At 52.3% G+C, this 18,291-nt stretch overlaps 1 protein-coding gene across 1 annotated transcript; it reads right to left on the bottom strand.

Annotated features, from left to right (window-relative positions):
- Positions 1 to 6,917: 6,917 nt before the first annotated feature.
- Positions 6,918 to 17,824, bottom strand: LOC133362206 (uncharacterized). The gene is made up of 3 exons (XM_061581145.1): positions 17,020 to 17,824; positions 12,497 to 12,566; positions 6,918 to 7,717 (listed from the first exon to the last, which is right to left on the bottom strand). Exons 1-3 carry the CDS (start codon positions 17,802 to 17,804, stop codon positions 7,640 to 7,642), a joined length of 933 nt encoding a protein of 310 aa, XP_061437129.1. The 5' UTR covers positions 17,805 to 17,824; the 3' UTR covers positions 6,918 to 7,639.
- Positions 17,825 to 18,291: the final 467 nt, after the last annotated feature.

Here is an 18,291-nt window from a genome sequence, read left to right as displayed (position 1 = left end):
TTGTCAACGCGTGTGTCTCAATGTTTTGACTTAAAACTTTCGTAACTGCAACAATTCATATTCTTGGTTCTTTCTGTAAAGTCACGGAGATAGAAAATGAAATAACAGATAAAAATGTTAAATTAAATAAAAAAATTGCAAATAAAGCAAAAAAAACCCACGACGTTTTGACCGCAACACAAGTGGTCTTTGTTTATTTCCATTATCTGTTATTTGTATTTGCTATCTACGTGACTTTAGAACCAAGACTACGTGTGTCAATGTCTGTCAAACACGCTGAGCGCGTGCTCATGTTGACTCTAAATGTGGAGGGGACAACCCCTGCTGCTGTTGACCATGGCAGTGTGTGTGCCAGAGTCAAGTCTGTTCACTCTGTTGAACACGCACGTTATATCAAAACAATATTACATCTTCTGGGTTCTTTCGGTAAAGTCACGTAGAAGGGAAATAATAAAATAATAAAACATAATAAAATAATTCTCACGACGTTTCGGCCACAACGCAAGCAGCCGTCCTCAGGTGAAAACCAGGTCTGACAGACCTGGTTTTCTGATAGACCTGTTTTCACCTGAGGACGGCTGCTTGCGTTGTGGCCGAAACGTCGTGAGAATTATTTTATTATGTTTTATTTTATATTATTTTATTATTTCCCTTCTACGTGACTTTACCGACAGAACCAAGAAAATCTATTAACTCTATTGAACACGGAGGTTATATCACAACAATAGTTTGTTTTTGGTTTCCTCTGGAACTCTTTATAAGAATGGAAAAAGTCAAGAAGTTGACACAGCACACACGTGCAGCAGCTGAAGTCAGATCTGCTCATCTCAGCAATCAGGACATCGTGAGCCTGGCTGGCTTCACACCTCTAAGTTGCGATTGAACATTAATTTATGCATTTCTGCATAACACAAATAGTATTATTTTCAACACCCTTTGCTATGTCAGCTGAATTTAGCTTTCATAAATATTCCTTTTGTAGCTTGACAGCCGAAATTGTGTTCTCGGAGTTTTGGGTTAACATTCATTTTGAAGATACAAGAGCTTCCAGGCATGTTTGTGACCATTCGCCCTCTCATTGTGTGCCATAACAGCCCGTGTGATGAATTTGGTAAACTTTTTCACTATATCATGAATATCTATGAATAAGTATAGACGTGTAAGTCACGTGTGACTGTGTATATATGCATTCCGCTGTGCCTCGATACTGACGTGTAGATGGTGTGGATATTCTTTTTTTCTGTCTGCAGCTGTTGCTTCCTCTGCAGAATTGGTCTGATGGAGCAAAGGCACTCGGCGCAGCTCGTTGCAAAAAGGCATCGATGCGACCAGTGTGCATACAGCACAGATCATACTGCAAACTTGACACGGCACCAGAGAACTCACACAGGAGAGAAACCCTTCAAGTGCAGCGTGTGTGGGAAGGCGTTTGCACAGTTATCTACTCTTGTAACACACCAGAGAACACACACGGGAGAAAAACCCTTCAAGTGCGGTGTGTGTGGGAAGGCGTTTGCACATTCATCTGCTCTTGTAGAACACCAGAGAACACACACGGGAGAGAAACCCTTCAAGTGCAGTGTGTGTGGGAAGGCGTTTGCACATTCATCTGCTCTTGTAGAACACCAGAGAACACACACGGGAGAGAAACCCTTCAAGTGCAGTGTGTGTGGGAAGGCGTTTTCAAAGTCATGTAATCTTGTAACACACCAGAGAACACACACGGGAGAGAGACCCTTCAAGTGCAGTGTGTGTGGGAAGGCGTTTGCACATTCATCTGATCTTGTAACACACCAGAGAACACACACAGGAGAGAAACCCTTCAAGTGCAGTGTGTGTGGGAAGGCGTTTGCACATTCATCTGATCTTGTAACACACCAGAGAACACACACGGGAGAGAAACCCTTCAAGTGCAGTGTGTGTGGGAAGGTGTTTTCTGTTTTACATCATCTCGTAACACACCAGAGAACACACACGGGAGAGAGACCCTTCAAGTGCAGTGTCTGTGGGAAGGCGTTTGCACATTCATCTGATCTTGTAGAACACCAGAGAACACACACGGGAGAGAAACCCTTCAAGTGCACTCCGTGCGGGAAGGCGTTTGCACAGTCAGCACATCTTCATGTACACCAGAGAACACACAAGCATCAGAAGATCCACAAGGAGTGGAGTCTGAAATCAGCTTGTGAAAGTCAAAGTGCTGCAATGAGCCCATCCCTCATCAAACAAGAACCAGAAGAAAATTCCAGCTTGGACACTTTTAAAGGTAATGAGGTGAAATATGAAGAGGTGAAATATGAAGAGGTGAAGTTGGAATGTGAAGAGGTGATGGTGAAATGTGAAGATGAAGATTCAACTCCAAAATGGGACCTTCACATCGATGGAGGCAACGTGAAGCAGGAGGAGAATTCTGACTGTGAGGCAGAGCGAGGCAACTCCCAGCAGTTTGTGGAAGTGGAGGTGTGGGTGGACTTCCTCCGAGACAACACAAAGTCAAATGGAGACCCGGTAGATGTGTAAGCTTGAGACGATGTCGCTCCAATAGATGCACCATTGTCACTGGCCTTTAATGACAATAATGTGAAGTTGAACACTCAGTTCCTAGGTTCAACCTGCAGAGTAAGAGTGAGCGGTCAGTCTTTGTGTTTTCTGTGAGTTGGGTAGATCCCTGTGTTACGATCGAAACTTTCTGATCTACTATTATTTTTGCTACCAACATGACTTTACTGAAAGAACCAAAGAGTATGTGAACAAGAGCCTGTCAGTAGGGGGATGATGATGTTTCATGTCAGTTGTGTAATTTGTCGGTAATGTTGAGAATTTGCTACATTTTGACTCGAGACGCAAGCATGCAATGGCCTACTCGTTTTGAATGACACAATAGTATGTTTTACATCCACTGTTAAGCAGACGGTGCATAATTATTTGAAATAGCTTAACCTGGTGCAGTATATTTCACTGCAGTAATTACATTGTTAAAATGTAAAATGTCTTGTCAATAATTTAGAATGAACACTGATTTTGTGTACATGCAACATTTTATTTATAAGGGTCAAACATTGAATAAGTGATGTTAGGACAAAGTTTGTGTTTTTGGAAGTAACCTGTACAGATCACTCAGGTGAGACCCGTTGTTCTTGTGATACAGGTCAAAGGGTAGTATCCACACATGCCCGTTTGCTTTTAAATAAATGTGTGCATCTTTTGATTGAAAGCTTTCGTGACTGCAGTGAACTATTTGTCTTTTGTCAACGTGACAGAATCCTGTGTTGGGATCTTGAGAGATGACGATAGCTGGGGAGGCTTTCATTCAGCCATAGATCAATCACGGCTGACAATGGTCATTCCATTTACGAGACTTTACCCGGTGTAAGAGGCCGGAGTATACCCAAATGCCGTAGTATACCCACAGGCCGTAGTATACCCACAGGTGTAGTATACCCGGGGTCTAAACGGCCTAGGCGAGATTATAGCCGGGAATATTATTGGCTAGGCCAAATGATGCCCCTCTAGACCAAATCATACCCCCGTGATAGTAATGGCGTTAGAGCGATATACACGTGAATTACTAAATTTTTCCAACATTTTATTTTAAACTGTAAACACATCGACTTTGACTGCTTCAACCAGAAAAAAACTTTAATAATAACCCCTGAACCCTAAAAATGCTTCAATTGATCAAATTTAGATTCTTACTTCCACGCGTACGCGTTTTAGATATCGATTGAAGTTCGTTGTCGCCTGTTCTCTGTCTGGATAATTGCCTGTGAACTTTCACATGGGCATAGTCTGGCCAGGAGCAGTATGGTCTGGCCCAGTCGAGTTTAAACCCCCAGGGGGTCTAGTTTAGCCTTGGAGACTTCATCCCCCCCCCCCCCCGGGTATACTCTGGACTGGGCCAAACTATACCCGGGTTTAATCGGGGCAGGGGTTATTTTAGCCTGTCGGGATGGAACTCACGACCTCCTGTACACCTGGCGAGGTAGTTAACATCTCCTAGCCACCGTGATGATGAGAGAGAGACACGCAAACTCCAAATATACAGCAGCAGGCATTGTCATGGTCTGGATCGAACCCACGACCTCCTGCGCACCAGGCGAGGTAGTCAACATCTCCTAGCCACCGTGATGATGAGAGAAACACCGCAAACTCCAAGTATACAGCAGCAGGCATCATCAGGGTCGTGATGGAACTCACGACCTCCTGTACACCCGGCGAGGTAGTTAACATCTCATAGTCACCGTGATGATAGACACGCAGACTCCAAATATACAGCAGCAGGCATCGTCAGGGTCTCGATCGAACCCACGACCTCCTGCGCACCAGGCGAGGTAGTCAACATCTCCTAGCCACCGTGATGATGAGAGAGAGAGAGACACGCAAACTCCAAATATACAGCAGCAGGCATCATCAGGGTCTCGATCGAACCCACGACCTCCTGCGCACCAGGCGAGGTAGTCAACATCTCCTAGCCACCGTGATGATGAGAGAGAGAGACACAGACCTCCTGCGCACCAGGCAAGGTAGTCAACATCTCATAGCCACCTTGATGATGAGAGAGACACCACAAACTCCAAACATACAGCAGCAGGCGTAGCCATGGTCTGGATCGAACCCACGACCTCCTGCGCACCAGGCGAGGTAGTCAACATCTCCTAGCCACCGTGGGGCAGTCATGGCTAGAGTGGTGGAGGGGGAGTGTCACCCTCCGTGTCTGGGCGGTGCGTTCGAGACCGGCTCTGGTTTGGCCCCGGAACCGTCTCGTTCCGAGTCGGTCAAGTGGCGTTCTTCGTTCGATTCGGCCGTGTGAGCTCCCCGCTCGGGGCAACCCCCGGGCAGCTTGAGTGGCGCAAGGAAATACACAGGCAGGGACACAATGTTCCACACTGCCCACCAGGGATTATTTGTCTGTCTGTCTGTCGTGCATAAATAAATATATAATACAGACAGCTCTTTGATTGGTGGAGACCTACTGCCGGGTACGGAGAGGGGAGGGGCCTAAGGGAGGGGGGAGTCAGGAGAGGGGCCTGAGGGGGGGGTCAGGGGAGGGGCCTAAGGGAAGGGGGGAGTCAGGAGAGGGGCCTAAGGATATGGGGGGGTGGTCAGGGGAGGGGTCTAAGGGGGGAGGGGCCTAAGGGGGGAGGGACCTAAGGGAGGGGGGGTTAAGGGGAGGGGCCTAAGCAAGGGGGAGGGGCCGATAGTGAAGGGGGCTGGCTGCCTGGCTACATAGAGTCACGTGATCTTGTACACAGGTAGAGGAACAACAGGTTCCACACTTGCCCACCAAGGATTATTTGTCTGTCTGTCGTGCACGAATGCGCTGTCCAACCAAGTTCCTACCTACCCACTCCGAAGGAACGTGTTTTTTAAACGATGCGAAATAACGGCACTAAACTGTTCATTTAACTACTTTCAAGTTTCCGGATGGGAAAGCGGAACAGCGCCGGCTCACCGCGGGGCTTGCGGCGTGGAACCAGCGACTCGTCGTCAACGTCAACTCCACGGCTCGCGAGCCGAACCCTTCGCAAGTCTAGCGTCCACACGGAGACAGACGGACGGACAGACAGACACACGGAAAAAAACATGTTCCTTCGCAGTGTGCAGGTCGGAACTTGGTTGGACAGCGCATTCGTGCACGACAGACAGACACATAATCCCTGGTGGGCAGTGTGGAACCTGCTGTTCCTCTCCCTGTGTACAAGATCACGTGACTTGAGGTAGCCAGGCAGCCAGGCAGACAGCCCCCTTCACTATCGGCCCCTCCCCCTCCCTCAGGCCCCTCCCCTGACCCCCCCCTCAGGCCCCTCCCCTGACCCCCCGTCCCTTAGGCCCCTCCCCTGACCCCCCCATATCCTTAGGCCCCTCCCCTGACCCCCCCTCCCTTAGGCCCCTCCCCTGACCCCCCCTCCCTTAGGCCCCTCCCCTGACCCCCCGTCCCTTAGGCCCCTCCCCTGACCCCCCCCATATCTTTAGGCCCCTCCCCTGACCCCCCCCCCCCCTCAGGCCCCTCCTCTGACCCCCCCCTTCCTTAGGCCCCTCCCCTCTCCGTACCCGGCAGTAGGTCTCCACCAATCAGAGAGCTGTCTATATTATATATTTATTTATCCACGGCAGACAGACAGACAAATAATCCCTGGTGGGCAGCAGTGTGGGACATTGTTCCTACCTGTAAAAAGTGTCGTTTATAGGTAAGAAAATAAAAACGATGACGAGACTCAACGAGGAACACGGGATTTATTCGGTTCACGAGTCAACGGATATAACTTCAAAACCCTTTTGTGGGTCGTCGTTCTCTTGAGGCGGCGTTGCCGCGGGATTACTTCCAAATCGACGGGCGACACCCAAAGCAGAGCGAGCAGCTTGAGTAGCCCACTTCAGCTGTGTGTCTGTGTGTGTCTGTGTGTGTGTCTGTGAGTGTGTCTGTGTGTGTCTATGTGTCTGTGTGTGTCTGTGTGTGTCACTGAGTCTGTGTGTGTGTCTGTGTGTCTCTGTGTGTGTCTATGTGTCTCTGTGTGTGTCTGTGTGTGTGTCTCTGTGTGTGTCTGTGTGTCTATGTGTGTGTCTCTGTGTATGTCTGTGTGTGTCTCCGTGTGTGTCTATGTGTCTGTGAGTGTGTCTGTGTGTGTGTCTGTGTGTGTCTGTGTGTGTGTCACTGAGTCTGTGTGTGTGTCACTGAGTCTGTGTGTGTGTCACTGAGTCTGTGTGTGTGCCTGTGTGTGTGTCACTGAGTCTGTGTGTGTGTCTGTGTGTGTGTCACTGAGTCTGTGTGTGTGTCTGTGTGTGTGTCTGTGTGTGTGTCACTGTGTCTGTGTGTCTGTGTGCGTGTCACTGAGTCTGTGTGTTTGTCACTGAGTCTGTGTGTGTGTCTGTGTGTGAGTCTGTGTGTGTGTCACTGTGTCTGTGTGTGTGTCTGTGTGTGTGTCACTGAGTGACACACACACAGACACACACAGACACACACAGCGACACACACAGCGACACGGAGCGATAGTGTAGCGGTTAGCGCGCTGCGCTATGAACCCGGTGACCCGAGTTCGATTCCCGCTCACGGCCAACACCAGTGACGATTATCTGAACCGGTCCTGGGCCTCCCCTAGGTCGACTCAGCCTCAAATGAGTACCTGGTGCGGTGTGTAAACATCACCACTAGGGAGACAAAGGCGGTCGGGCGTGGTGCTGGCCACCCACCCCCTCGTGTGCCGTGCTGGCCTTCATAGGTGCTCGCTAACAGCACTTGCCCCTACAGTCTGTTAAGGCTATATGGGGGATCTTTGTTGTCACTGAGTCTGTGTGTGTGTCACTGAGTCTGTGTGTGTCTGTGTGTCTGTGTGTGTGTCTGTGTGTGTGTCACTGAGTCTGTGTGTGTGTCACTGAGTCTGTGTGTGTGTACGTGTGTGTGTCTGTGTGTGTGTCACTGAGTCTGTGTGTGTCTGTGTGTGTGTCTGTGTGTGTCTGTGTGTGTGTCACTGAGTCTGTGTGTGTCTGTGTGTGTGTCACTGAGTCTGTGTGTGTCTGTGTGTGTGTCTGTGTGTGTCTGTGTGTGTGTCTGTGTGTGTGTCTGTGTGTGTGTCTGTGTGTGTGTCTGTGTGTGTGTCTGTGTGTGTGTCACCGAGTCTGTGTGTGTGTGTCTGTGTGTGTGTCACTGAGTCTGTGTGTTTGGGAAGTTGTCGTCATTGTCGCTGTCTTCGGAGGACGAGTACGGATCCAGAAACAATCTCTGCACACACACACGTACACACACACACACACGTAAACACACACACGTACACACACACACGTTCACACACACACGTACACACACACGTACACACGCACACGTACACACGCACACTAACACACACACACGTACACACACACACGTTCACACACACGTACACACACACACGTACACACACGTACACACACACACGTACACACACACACGTACACACGCACACTAACACACACACACGTACACACACACACGTTCACACACACGTACACACACACACGTACACACACACGTACACACACACACGTACACACGTTCACACACACACGTACACACACACACGTTCACACACACACACGTACACACGCACACACGCACACGTTCACACGTACACACACACACGTACACACACACACGTACACACACACGTACACACACACGTACACACACACACGTACACACACACGTTCACACACACACGTACACACACACACGTACACACACACACGTACACATACGTACATACACACACGTTCACACACACACGTACACACACGTACACACACACACATACACACACACGTACACACACACACGTACACACACACGTACACACACACGTTCACACACACACGTACACACACACACGTTCACACACACACACACGTGTACACACACACACACGTTCACACGCACACGTACACACGCACACGTACACATGCACACGTTCACACACACACGTACACACACACACACGCTCACACACACACACGTACACACACACACGTTCACACACACACGTACACACACACACGTACGCACACACACGTACGCACACACACGTACGCACACACACGTACACACACACGCTCACACACACGTCCACACACACGTGCACACACACACGTACACACACACACGTACACACACACACGTTCGCACACACACGTACGCACACACACGTACACACACACGTTCACACACACACGTTCACACACACTTACACAACAACAACAACCGCCATTCGCCACTAATTGGCGGTGACGTCACCACGACGCTTGTGCCAGGCCAAGTGCACCTTGAGGCCATGTGAAGTGTCGAACGCCCGCTGACAGGAGGTCACGGGTGCCACGGGTCGACTGACCAAGATGACCGAGATGACTGGCTGATGCACCACCTGTGCCCCCTATTGTACCAACTTGCTGTGCTTTAGCCACCCGGCGCTCCGCTCATTGTTGTGAGCGTCGCTCCTCCGCCCTCCTTTGATGTTGGAGGGCGACTGCCTCCAACTGCCCAGTAGCGTCCTTCACGAGCCTCCTCCACTAAGGCCGATCTTGACACCTGGTACCAGTCATCGGCAAGTCCACTCAGCTCCACGTCCTCCTGCACCACATCACTCCATCTCTTCTCTAGCCCGTGCCGCGCCCGTTTAGCCCCCTCGATCCGGCTGAACAAAAGCTGTTTAGGCATGCGGTGGCTGGGCATGCGGGCTACATGACCCAGCCAACGCAGCCTTGCCTGCCGGAGGAGCTCACCGATGGGACTTTGCCCAGATCTTTCAAGGATTTGTGAGCTCCTCATACAATCCAGCCTGGTTAAACCCAAGATGGATCGTAGGCAGGCCAGCCTAAATGTTTTCAACCGGCGAAGATGCTCCATTAGGGGGGTCCACGTTTCGCAAGCGTAGAGAAGGGAGGGAATGACCGTGGCCCAGAAGACCTGAAGCTTCGTGCGGAGCGACAGACCAGGTAGCTTCCACACAGCGTTACGCAACCGATGAAAAGATATTGCCGCTCGACTGATTCGGAGTGAGACCTCTGCTGACAAACTGGAGCCGGTCATAAGCACACTGCCCAGGTATGGGAAACTCTCCACTCTCTCCACAACTGCCCCATCACCAATTGGGAGTTGTTGGGGTGGAGTGTCCGATGGTACAAAATACCCAGGCAGGTGCTTAGTTTTGGTGGGGCTGATGGTAAGGCCCCACCTCTTAGTGGCACGCTCCAGTCTCAGCAGCAGCGTCTCCAACTCCTCTTCTGAATGAGCAGCTATTACCAAATCATCGGCATACATAACGTGGTTGACCAATAGGGAGCCATCCCTTGATCGCACCCGGGCGTCGATCAGCCTCCCATTATATCTGTACCAAATGGAAATTCCCCCAGTACAGCTATTGAAGGCGTCACGAACTACGCAGTCGAAATAGATGTTAAATAATGTGGGAGCCAGAGGACATCCCTGTCGCACCCCAAGGTGTACAGAGAAAGGCTCCGACTCCCGGCCACGTAGTTTTACCCGGGCCCGCTCACCATCATGAAGGTCCTTAATGATCGTGAGCAGAGGGTCAGGGACTCCGAAAGCATGAAGACCAACCCAGAGCCCAGGCCTACTGATGGTATCATAGGCCTTGACCAAGTCAATAAAATAGAGATGTAGGTCTTGTTGGAATTCCCTACACCTCTGCTGTAGCAGACGGACAGAAAATATGGCATCTATACAGGACCGCCCTTTCCTGAAACCGCATTGGGGTTCCGCAAGCCTCTCCTCAGCGTGCCTAGCAAGGCGATGTTGAATAATCCTTGCCAGGATCTTTCCCGGCACACTGAGGAGTGAGATGCCCCTGTAGTTGTTACAGTCTGTGCGGTCTCCCTTCTTAAAGAGGGGGACCACCAGGGCATCCTTCCAATCCTGCGGAGCCCGTCCAGCGGTCCAGACTGTTGTTATGATGTCATATAGGGCAATCTGTGCACAAGCACCACCCTCCCACAGCATTTCGCTTGGGAGATCATCTCTGCCCGGTGCCTTTCCTGGTCTCAGGCTCTGGATTGCCTTCAGTACTTCCTCAACGGATGGCACCTCAGTCAGCCACTCACAGGGGGTGACTTCTTCTTCCAATATTTGAGGCACCGAAGCCTCAGCAGGGTTATCCCCACTTTGTGCCATGATATTTTTCTGGCTGAGAGATTTTCCCTCCCCCAGGAGCTCAGAGAAATGCTCAGCAAATCTGCAAACCTGTTCCTGGGGGTCGGAGATTGGATCACCGTTTTTTCCCCTAATGATGGTAATAGGTGTGGCGCTGCAGGTTACTTTTTTGATGGAGTTAAATAGTGATTTGTGATCGCAGGCCACTGAGGCAGATTCCATCTCCTCAGCAACCCGCGACCACCACCCTTCCTTGCAGCGCCTTACGGCTCTCCGAACCTCCAAGCGAAGGCTGCGGTAAACCTCCTCATTCTCTGACGTGGGATGCTGTAGGCGATGAGAGTGGGCCTGTCGCTTTTTCTCAATTAACCTGAACACCTCCTCTGTCAGCCAGGGTTTCTGGGGAGGTCTGGACCGCCATTGCAGCTGCATGAGTCACAGTCTTAAACCTCGCCCATTTACCCTCGACATCAGGTGGAGTGGGGGACGATGCCAACCCCAGCTGCAAGCGATGATGAAATTCTCTCTTGCAACTTTCATCAGCTAACTGAGACCAGGCCACTTTTGGTTGGAATGGGATCCTGGGTGTACACCCACCACCGGAGTGGATAAATGGCAGGCGCATCTTACAGATGACTAGTCGATGGTCAGAGGGCAGATCAGCTCCACGGTAGGTCCTGGTGTCAAGGACATGGGCTCGCATCCGCTGGTCCGTCACTATGTAGTCCAGCAGATGTTCTTGCTTGGACCCGGCATGCATCCATGATGTTGTGTGGATGCGCCGATGCCGGAAGAGCGTGTTGGTAATTACAAGCCCATGGGCTGCACAAAAATCTAGCAGCCTCCTACCATTGTTATTGAGCTGATCTGGCCCATGCCTTCCAATCACTCCAGACCAGGTGCCAGCATCATGACCAACTCGGGCATTGAAGTCCCGAGTGGCCACTTTAGCCAGCACCTGTGACAGGAGGTCATAGAAAGCGTCTGACTCATCGGCTTTGCCTGCATCCCTCCACGGATGTTCGTCTTCGGTGGGGGCATAAGTAACCACGACCACCACTCCTCGCCTCCGGTTGATGGGACGGCGAGCCCAAAGTATCCTGGGGCTTACAGCTTCCCACACCTCCCACGCCCCCTTCATTCTTTTGTTCAGAAGAAGAGCCACACCCTGTTGTTTGGCAGTCTCCTGCCCCGAGTAGAGGACTGCCCACCCCTCAAGAGCCAGAACCGGTCCACCGGACCTCCTGAATGCCACAGAGATCCAGGCGGTACCGGTCCAGCTCCCGACAAAGGAGTGGCAGCCTCTCCTCCGCAGTGAGCGTTCGAACATTCCACGTGGCCAACCGCAATGGTTTTTTCGTTGTTTCTGGAGGAGCCCCGAGGGTGAAGATTCAATCTCCTGGCTCCGCCAAATGGGGTTTGGCCAGGAGACGTCATAAAAGCCTGACCCCCCGGGGCCTCCGGCACAAGCTTATTAGTTACAGGTTTATGTTTAATTCGTGGTTTCGTGGTAATTAATAGAAGGTGGAGGGGTTACCAGCCCCTCGCAGCCGTCCAGAGCCCCCGTTTAGCCACTGTGGTGGTCACAGATGCCATGAGGGGAGAGGCCAATGGGCATTGGCCCTCCCCCCACAGCACTGCCCACGACAGTGTTGCCCGTCCGGCACACACGTTCACACACACGTACACACACACGTACACACACACGTACACACACACGTACACACACACACACGTACGCACACACGTACACACACGTACGCACACACGTACACACACACGTACACACACGTACACACACACACGTACGCACACACACACGTACACACACACGTACACACACACACGTACGCACACACCGACCTTTGAGCTGGACAGTGTCCGCGAACTGCGTCTTTTTTTCTCGTACCACACTCCTTGGTTGAAGACGGGGCTGTGGGTAACCACATTGACAGCACTCACCCACAGCGGCACTCACCACGCAGACACCCATAGACATCACCACACAGACACCCATAGACATCACCACACAGACACCCATAGACATCATCACCACGCAGACACCCATAGACATCACCACACAGACACCCATAGATTCACCACACAGAGACAGATGTGTCATAAATCCGCTCCGGACGATATCGTGTCTTTTGTCTGGTCTGTATTTGTTCTCCATGTACACAGCTCCCTCACACGCCGGGTTCCTTTTCCCCCGTTACTCCAGTGTGGCGTTCGCTCGCTCGCTCCCTCACACCTCTCCACCAGAGGTTGCAACCGGGTATCCGATACCCGGCTACCCGTACCCGGCCGGGTACGGGTAGCCGTTTGCGACCCTGGTGCGGCCGGGTACGGGTAGGCCGTGAGTCACTGGTGAGTAACCATTTGTCACTCATTTCGGGTAGGGTACGGGTAGGGAACGGGTACCCGTACCCAGCCGGGTACAGGTAGGGTACGGGTATCGGGTATAGGTAGGGTACGGGTACAGGTAGGCCGTGAGTCACCGGTGAGTAACCGTTTGTCACTCGTTTCGGGTAGGGTACGGGTAGGGAACGGGTACCCGTACCCAGCTGGGTACGGGTAGGGTACGGGTACGGCCGGGTACGGGTACCCGTTTACGACCCTGGTGCGGCCGGGTACGGGTGTCGGGTACGGGTAATCGGGTACAGGGGGTAAGGAATCAAAACCCGTTTGCGACCTCTGCTCTCCACACTGACCACGAGCTTGTGTCTCTCTACCCCTTACACCACGTGGCCCACGTGATGCCACCCATCCAATCAGCAGCCTCACCCCTGGAACCTTCTAGATGTTGCTGTGCAGCCCCAGGGCCACGCCTCTGGCTCGACATCCCATTGGCTGCGGGCTGAGGCCGGCAGAGCCAATCACCATCGCCCAGTTATCCCCCCCCCCCAGACACACACACACAATATGCATCTTCATATTACACGTGTATGTTTATGTGTGTATGTATATGTGTGTGTATGTGTGTGCATGTATATGTGTGTATGTGTATGTATATGTGTGTGTATGTATATGTGTGTGTATGTGTGTGTATGTGTAGGGATTATTACGGGAGAAACGGCGGACAACAAACACAGGGGTGTTGGCACTCACATACACGGGTGGTCACACCGACGTCCGCATCCGTTATTGCCCACGCCCCCAGCCCTCGGAGGTGATCCCTATAAAAGGTGGAGACCCAAAGAGCTCGAGGCAGTCGACACGAAGCTGACCAGTGAAGATCCAAGACTCGGAGATTAGGCCCTGGGACTCCCCGGTCTCGCCGTCCTTATAAGGGCCGAGCCGGGTAAGCCAGCGGCGCGGCCCAAAAGCTTCCAGACCGCTGCCCTTATCAGGGCAAGGCTGGTTAGCTGGTGCCGAGATCTGTGCTTGCCAGGGCCAGATCAGTCAGCCTCCCGTAGCCCAGTAGAGGAGGACTGGGGAACAGGACAGGGGGCTTAGTACTAGGGTGGGTTTCCCATAGTACGGGTGAAGGGGTCGATACCCCTTCAACTATTGTGCCTGTCCCTGGGTTAATAAACAGAGTGTGCCTCAACTTCGACATCGTCTCCTCGAACTTACTACATATGTGTGTGTATGTATATGTGTGTGTATGTGAATGGGGAGCGGTAGTGTAGCGGTTAGCGCTACGCTGCGCTATGAACCCGGCGACCCGGGTTCGATTCCCGCTCACGGCCAACACCAGTGACGATTATCTGAACCGGTCCTGGGCCTCCCGTAGGTCGACTCAGCCTGAAATGAGTACCTGGTGCGGTGTGTAAACATCGCCACTGGGGAGACAAAGGCGGTCGGGCGTGGTGCTGGCCACACACCCCCTCGTGTGCCGTGCCGGCCTTCATAGGTGCTCGCTAACAGCACTTGCCCCTACAGTCTGTTAAGGCTATACGGAGGATCTTTGTCTTGTGTATGTGTAATGGCAGGGTGACACCTGAGGGGTTACTGCGGTTATAGCTGCATGACGTAACGCCTCATCGTGAAGGGGCGCATCTTGGGTCGAAGATGAAGGGCTGAGTCAGTCGAGAAGCTGATGTCGAGGGTAAATGGGCGAGGTTTAGGACTGTGACTCACGCAGCTGCAATGGCTGCTTTAGGTATGCGGTCCAGACCTCCCCAGAGACCCTGGCTGACAGAGGAGGTGTTCAGGATAGTTGAGAAAAAGCGACAGGCCCACTCTCATCAGCTACAACATCCCACGTCGGAGAATGAGGCTTCGCTCGGAGGTTCGGAGAGGCGTGAGGCGCTGCAAGGATGGGTGGTGGTCGCGGATCACAATTTCCTATTTAACTCCATCAAAAAAGTAACCTGCAGCGCCACACCTATTACCATCATTAGGGGAAAAAACGGTAATCCAATCTCCGACCCCCAGGGAACAGGTTTGCAGATTTTTTGAGCATTTCTGTGAGGTCCTGGGGGAGGGGAAATCCCTCAGCCAGGAAAACATCATGGCACAAAGTGGGGATGCCCCTGTTGAGGCTGCGGTGCCTCAAATATTGGAAGAAGAAGTCACCCCCTGTGAGTGGCTGGCTGAGGTGCCATCTGTTGAGGAAGTACTGAAGGTGATCCAGAGTCTGAGACCAGGAAAGGCACCGGGCAGAGATGATCTCCCAAGCGAAATGCTGAGGGAGGGTGGCGTTTGTGCACAGACTGCCCTACATGACATCATAACAACAGTCTGGACCACTGGACGAGTTCCGCAGGACTGGAAGGATGCCCTGGTGACCCCCTCTTTAAGAAGGGGGACCGCACAGACTGTAACAACTACAGGGGTTTCAGGAAAGGGCAGTCCTGCACAGATGCCATATTTTCTGTCCGTCTGCTACAGCAGAGGTGTAGGGAATTCCAAAAAGACCTACATCTCTGCTTTATTGACCTGGTCAAGGCCTATGATACCATCAGTAGGACTGGGCTCTGGGTTGTTCTTCGTGCTTTCGGAGTCCCTGACCCTCTGCTCACGATCATTAAGAACCTTCATGATGGTGAGTGGGCCCGGGTAAAACTACGTGGCCGGGAGTCAGAGCCATTCCCTGTACACCTTGGGGTGCGACAGGGATGTCCTCTGGCTCCCACATTATTTAACATCTATTTTGACCACGTAGTTCGTGAAGCCTTCAATAGCTGTACCAGGGGAATTTCCATTTGGTACAGATATAATGAGAGGCTGATCGATGCCCGGGTGCGGTCAAGGGATGGCTCCCTATTGGTCAACCACGTTATGTATCCCGATGATTTGGTAATTGCTGCTCATTCAGAGGAGGAGTTGGAGACGCTGCTGCTGAAACTGGAGTGTGCCACTAAGAGGTGGGGCCTTACCATCAGCCCCACCAAAACTAAGCACTTGCCTTGGTATTTTGTACCATCGGACACTCCACCCCCACAACTCCTAATCGGTGATGGGGAAGTTGTGAAGAGAGTGGAGAGTTTCCCATACCTGGGCAGTGTGCTTATGACCGTCTCTGGTTTAACAGCAGAGGTCTCACTCCGAATCAGTCGAATGGCATGTATCTTTTAATCGGTTGCGTAACGCTATGTGGAAGCTTCAGGTCTTCTCGGCCACGGTCATTCCCTCCCTTCTCTACGCTTGCGAAACGTGCACTCCCCTAATGGAACATCTTCGCCGGTTACCCAGATCTTTCAAGGATCACAAATCCTTGAAAGATCTGGGCAAAGTCCCATCGGTGAGCACCTCCAGCAGGCAAGGCTGCGTTGGCTGGGTCATGTAGCCCGCATGGCCAGCCACCGCATGCCTAAACAGCTTTTGTTCGGCCGGAACAAGGGGGCGAAACTGGCGCGGCACGGGTTATAGAAGAGATGGAGTGATGTGGTACAGGAGGACGTGGAGCTGAGTGGACTTGCCGATGACTGGTACCAGCAGTGTCAAGATCAGCCTCTGTGAGCGACGCTCACAACAACGAGCGGAGTGCTGGGTGGCTAAAGCACAGCAAGTTGGCACAGTAGGGGGCACAGGTGGTGCATCAGCCAGTCGTCTCGGTCATCACAGTCAGTCGACCCGTGGCACCTGCTGGGTCTGCCCCGTGACCTCCTGCCAGCGGGTGTTCGACACTTCACGTGGTAGCCTCAAGGTGCACATGGCCTGGCACAAGCGTCGTGGTGACGTCACCGCCACTTAGTGGCGAATGGCGGTTGTGTGTTGTTGTTGTATATATATGTATGTGTATGTATGTGTGTGTATGTGTGTATGTGTGTATGTATGTGTGTGTATGTGTGTGTATGTATATATATGTATGTGTATGTATGTGTGTGTATGTATGTGTGTATGTATGTATATGTATGTATATATATGTGTGTGTATGTATGTGTTGTGTATGTATATATATGTGTATGTATATATATGTATAAGTGTGTGTGTACCTCTTTCTCTCCTGCTCCGTGGGGCTGCCTCGCCCCGTGAGGCTCCGCTGGCGCTTGAGGACGACGTGGGAGGAGGAGGAGGCCATCAACACCTCCTCACTGTCACCCTCCTCGTCCTCCACCTCCTCACCCTTCTCATCCTCATCCACCTCACCCTCCACCTCCTCCGCACCCTCCACCTCCTCCTCACTGTCACCCACCTCCTCGTCCTCATCATCCACCTCCTCCTCACCCTCCTCACCCTCCCCACCCTTCCCATCCACCTCCTCACCCTCCTCACCCTTCTTATCCAACTCGTCACCCTTCCCATCCTCCACCTCCTCCTCACCCTTCCCATCCTCCACCTCACTCTTATCTTCCACCTCATCTCCCTTCTCCTCCATTACCACCTCCACCTCATCTCCCTTCTCCGCCATCACCACCTCCACCTCCTTGACCTTCTCCTCCACCACCACCTCCACCTCCTTGACCTTCCCGATGAGGTCACCGCCAGCGGCCACAACATCTCCCTTCTCCTCCACCATCACCACCTCCACCTCATCGCCCTTCTCCTCCACCACCACCTCCAACCCCTTGACCTTCCCGGCGCTGTCACCACCAGCGGCCACGGCATTTCCCTTCTCCGCCATCATCACCACCTCCACCTCATCGCCCTTCTCCTCCACCACCACCTCCAACCCCTTGACCTTCCCGGTGAGGTCACCGCCGCCACCGCGACCGGCGCCGCTCAACGTAGTGGGGTCACCGCGGCGCAGCCCGGCACGGCCTCCTTGGTGTGAAGACATCCTGCAGCTGCCAACACCGACTCACACAGAGACACACAGACTCACTACACAGAGACCCACAGACTCAATACACAGAGACCCACAGACTCACTACACAGAGACTCACACAGACTCACCACACAGAAAACCCACAGACTCACTACACACAGAGACTCACACAGACTCACCACACAGAGACCCACAGACTCACTACACAGAGACCCACACAGACTCACACAGAGACCCACAGACTCACTACACAGAGACCCACACAGACTCACACAGAGACCTACAGACTCACACAGAGATCCACACAGAGACCCACACAGACTCACACAGAGACCCACGGACTCACCACACAGAGACCCACAGACTCACTACACAGAGACCCACACAGACTCACACAGAGACCCATAGACTCACTACACAGAGAGACCCACAGACTCACACAGAGACCCACAGACTCACACAGAGACCCACAGACTCACCACACAGAGACCCATAGACT

The sequence above is a fragment of the Lethenteron reissneri genome, unplaced genomic scaffold, assembly GCF_015708825.2.
Source record: "Lethenteron reissneri isolate LAM-NWPU_2019-01 unplaced genomic scaffold, ASM1570882v1 scaffold_1402, whole genome shotgun sequence".
In the NCBI taxonomy this organism is placed as follows: domain Eukaryota; kingdom Metazoa; phylum Chordata; class Hyperoartia; order Petromyzontiformes; family Petromyzontidae; genus Lethenteron; species Lethenteron reissneri.
This window is presented reverse-complemented; position numbering and strand designations above follow the sequence as displayed.

Coding starts and splice junctions, on each gene's coding strand:
- LOC133362206 (XM_061581145.1), bottom strand. CDS start 17,804: ATGTCTTCACACCAAGGAGGCCGTGCCGGGCTGCGCCGCGGTGACCCC. Junction 12,567..17,019: donor ACGGAGCAGGAGAGAAAGAG/GTACACACACAC, acceptor GGTTACCCACAG/CCCCGTCTTCAACCAAGGAG. Junction 7,718..12,496: donor GGACACTGTCCAGCTCAAAG/GTCGGTGTGTGC, acceptor GTGTGTGTGCAG/AGATTGTTTCTGGATCCGTA.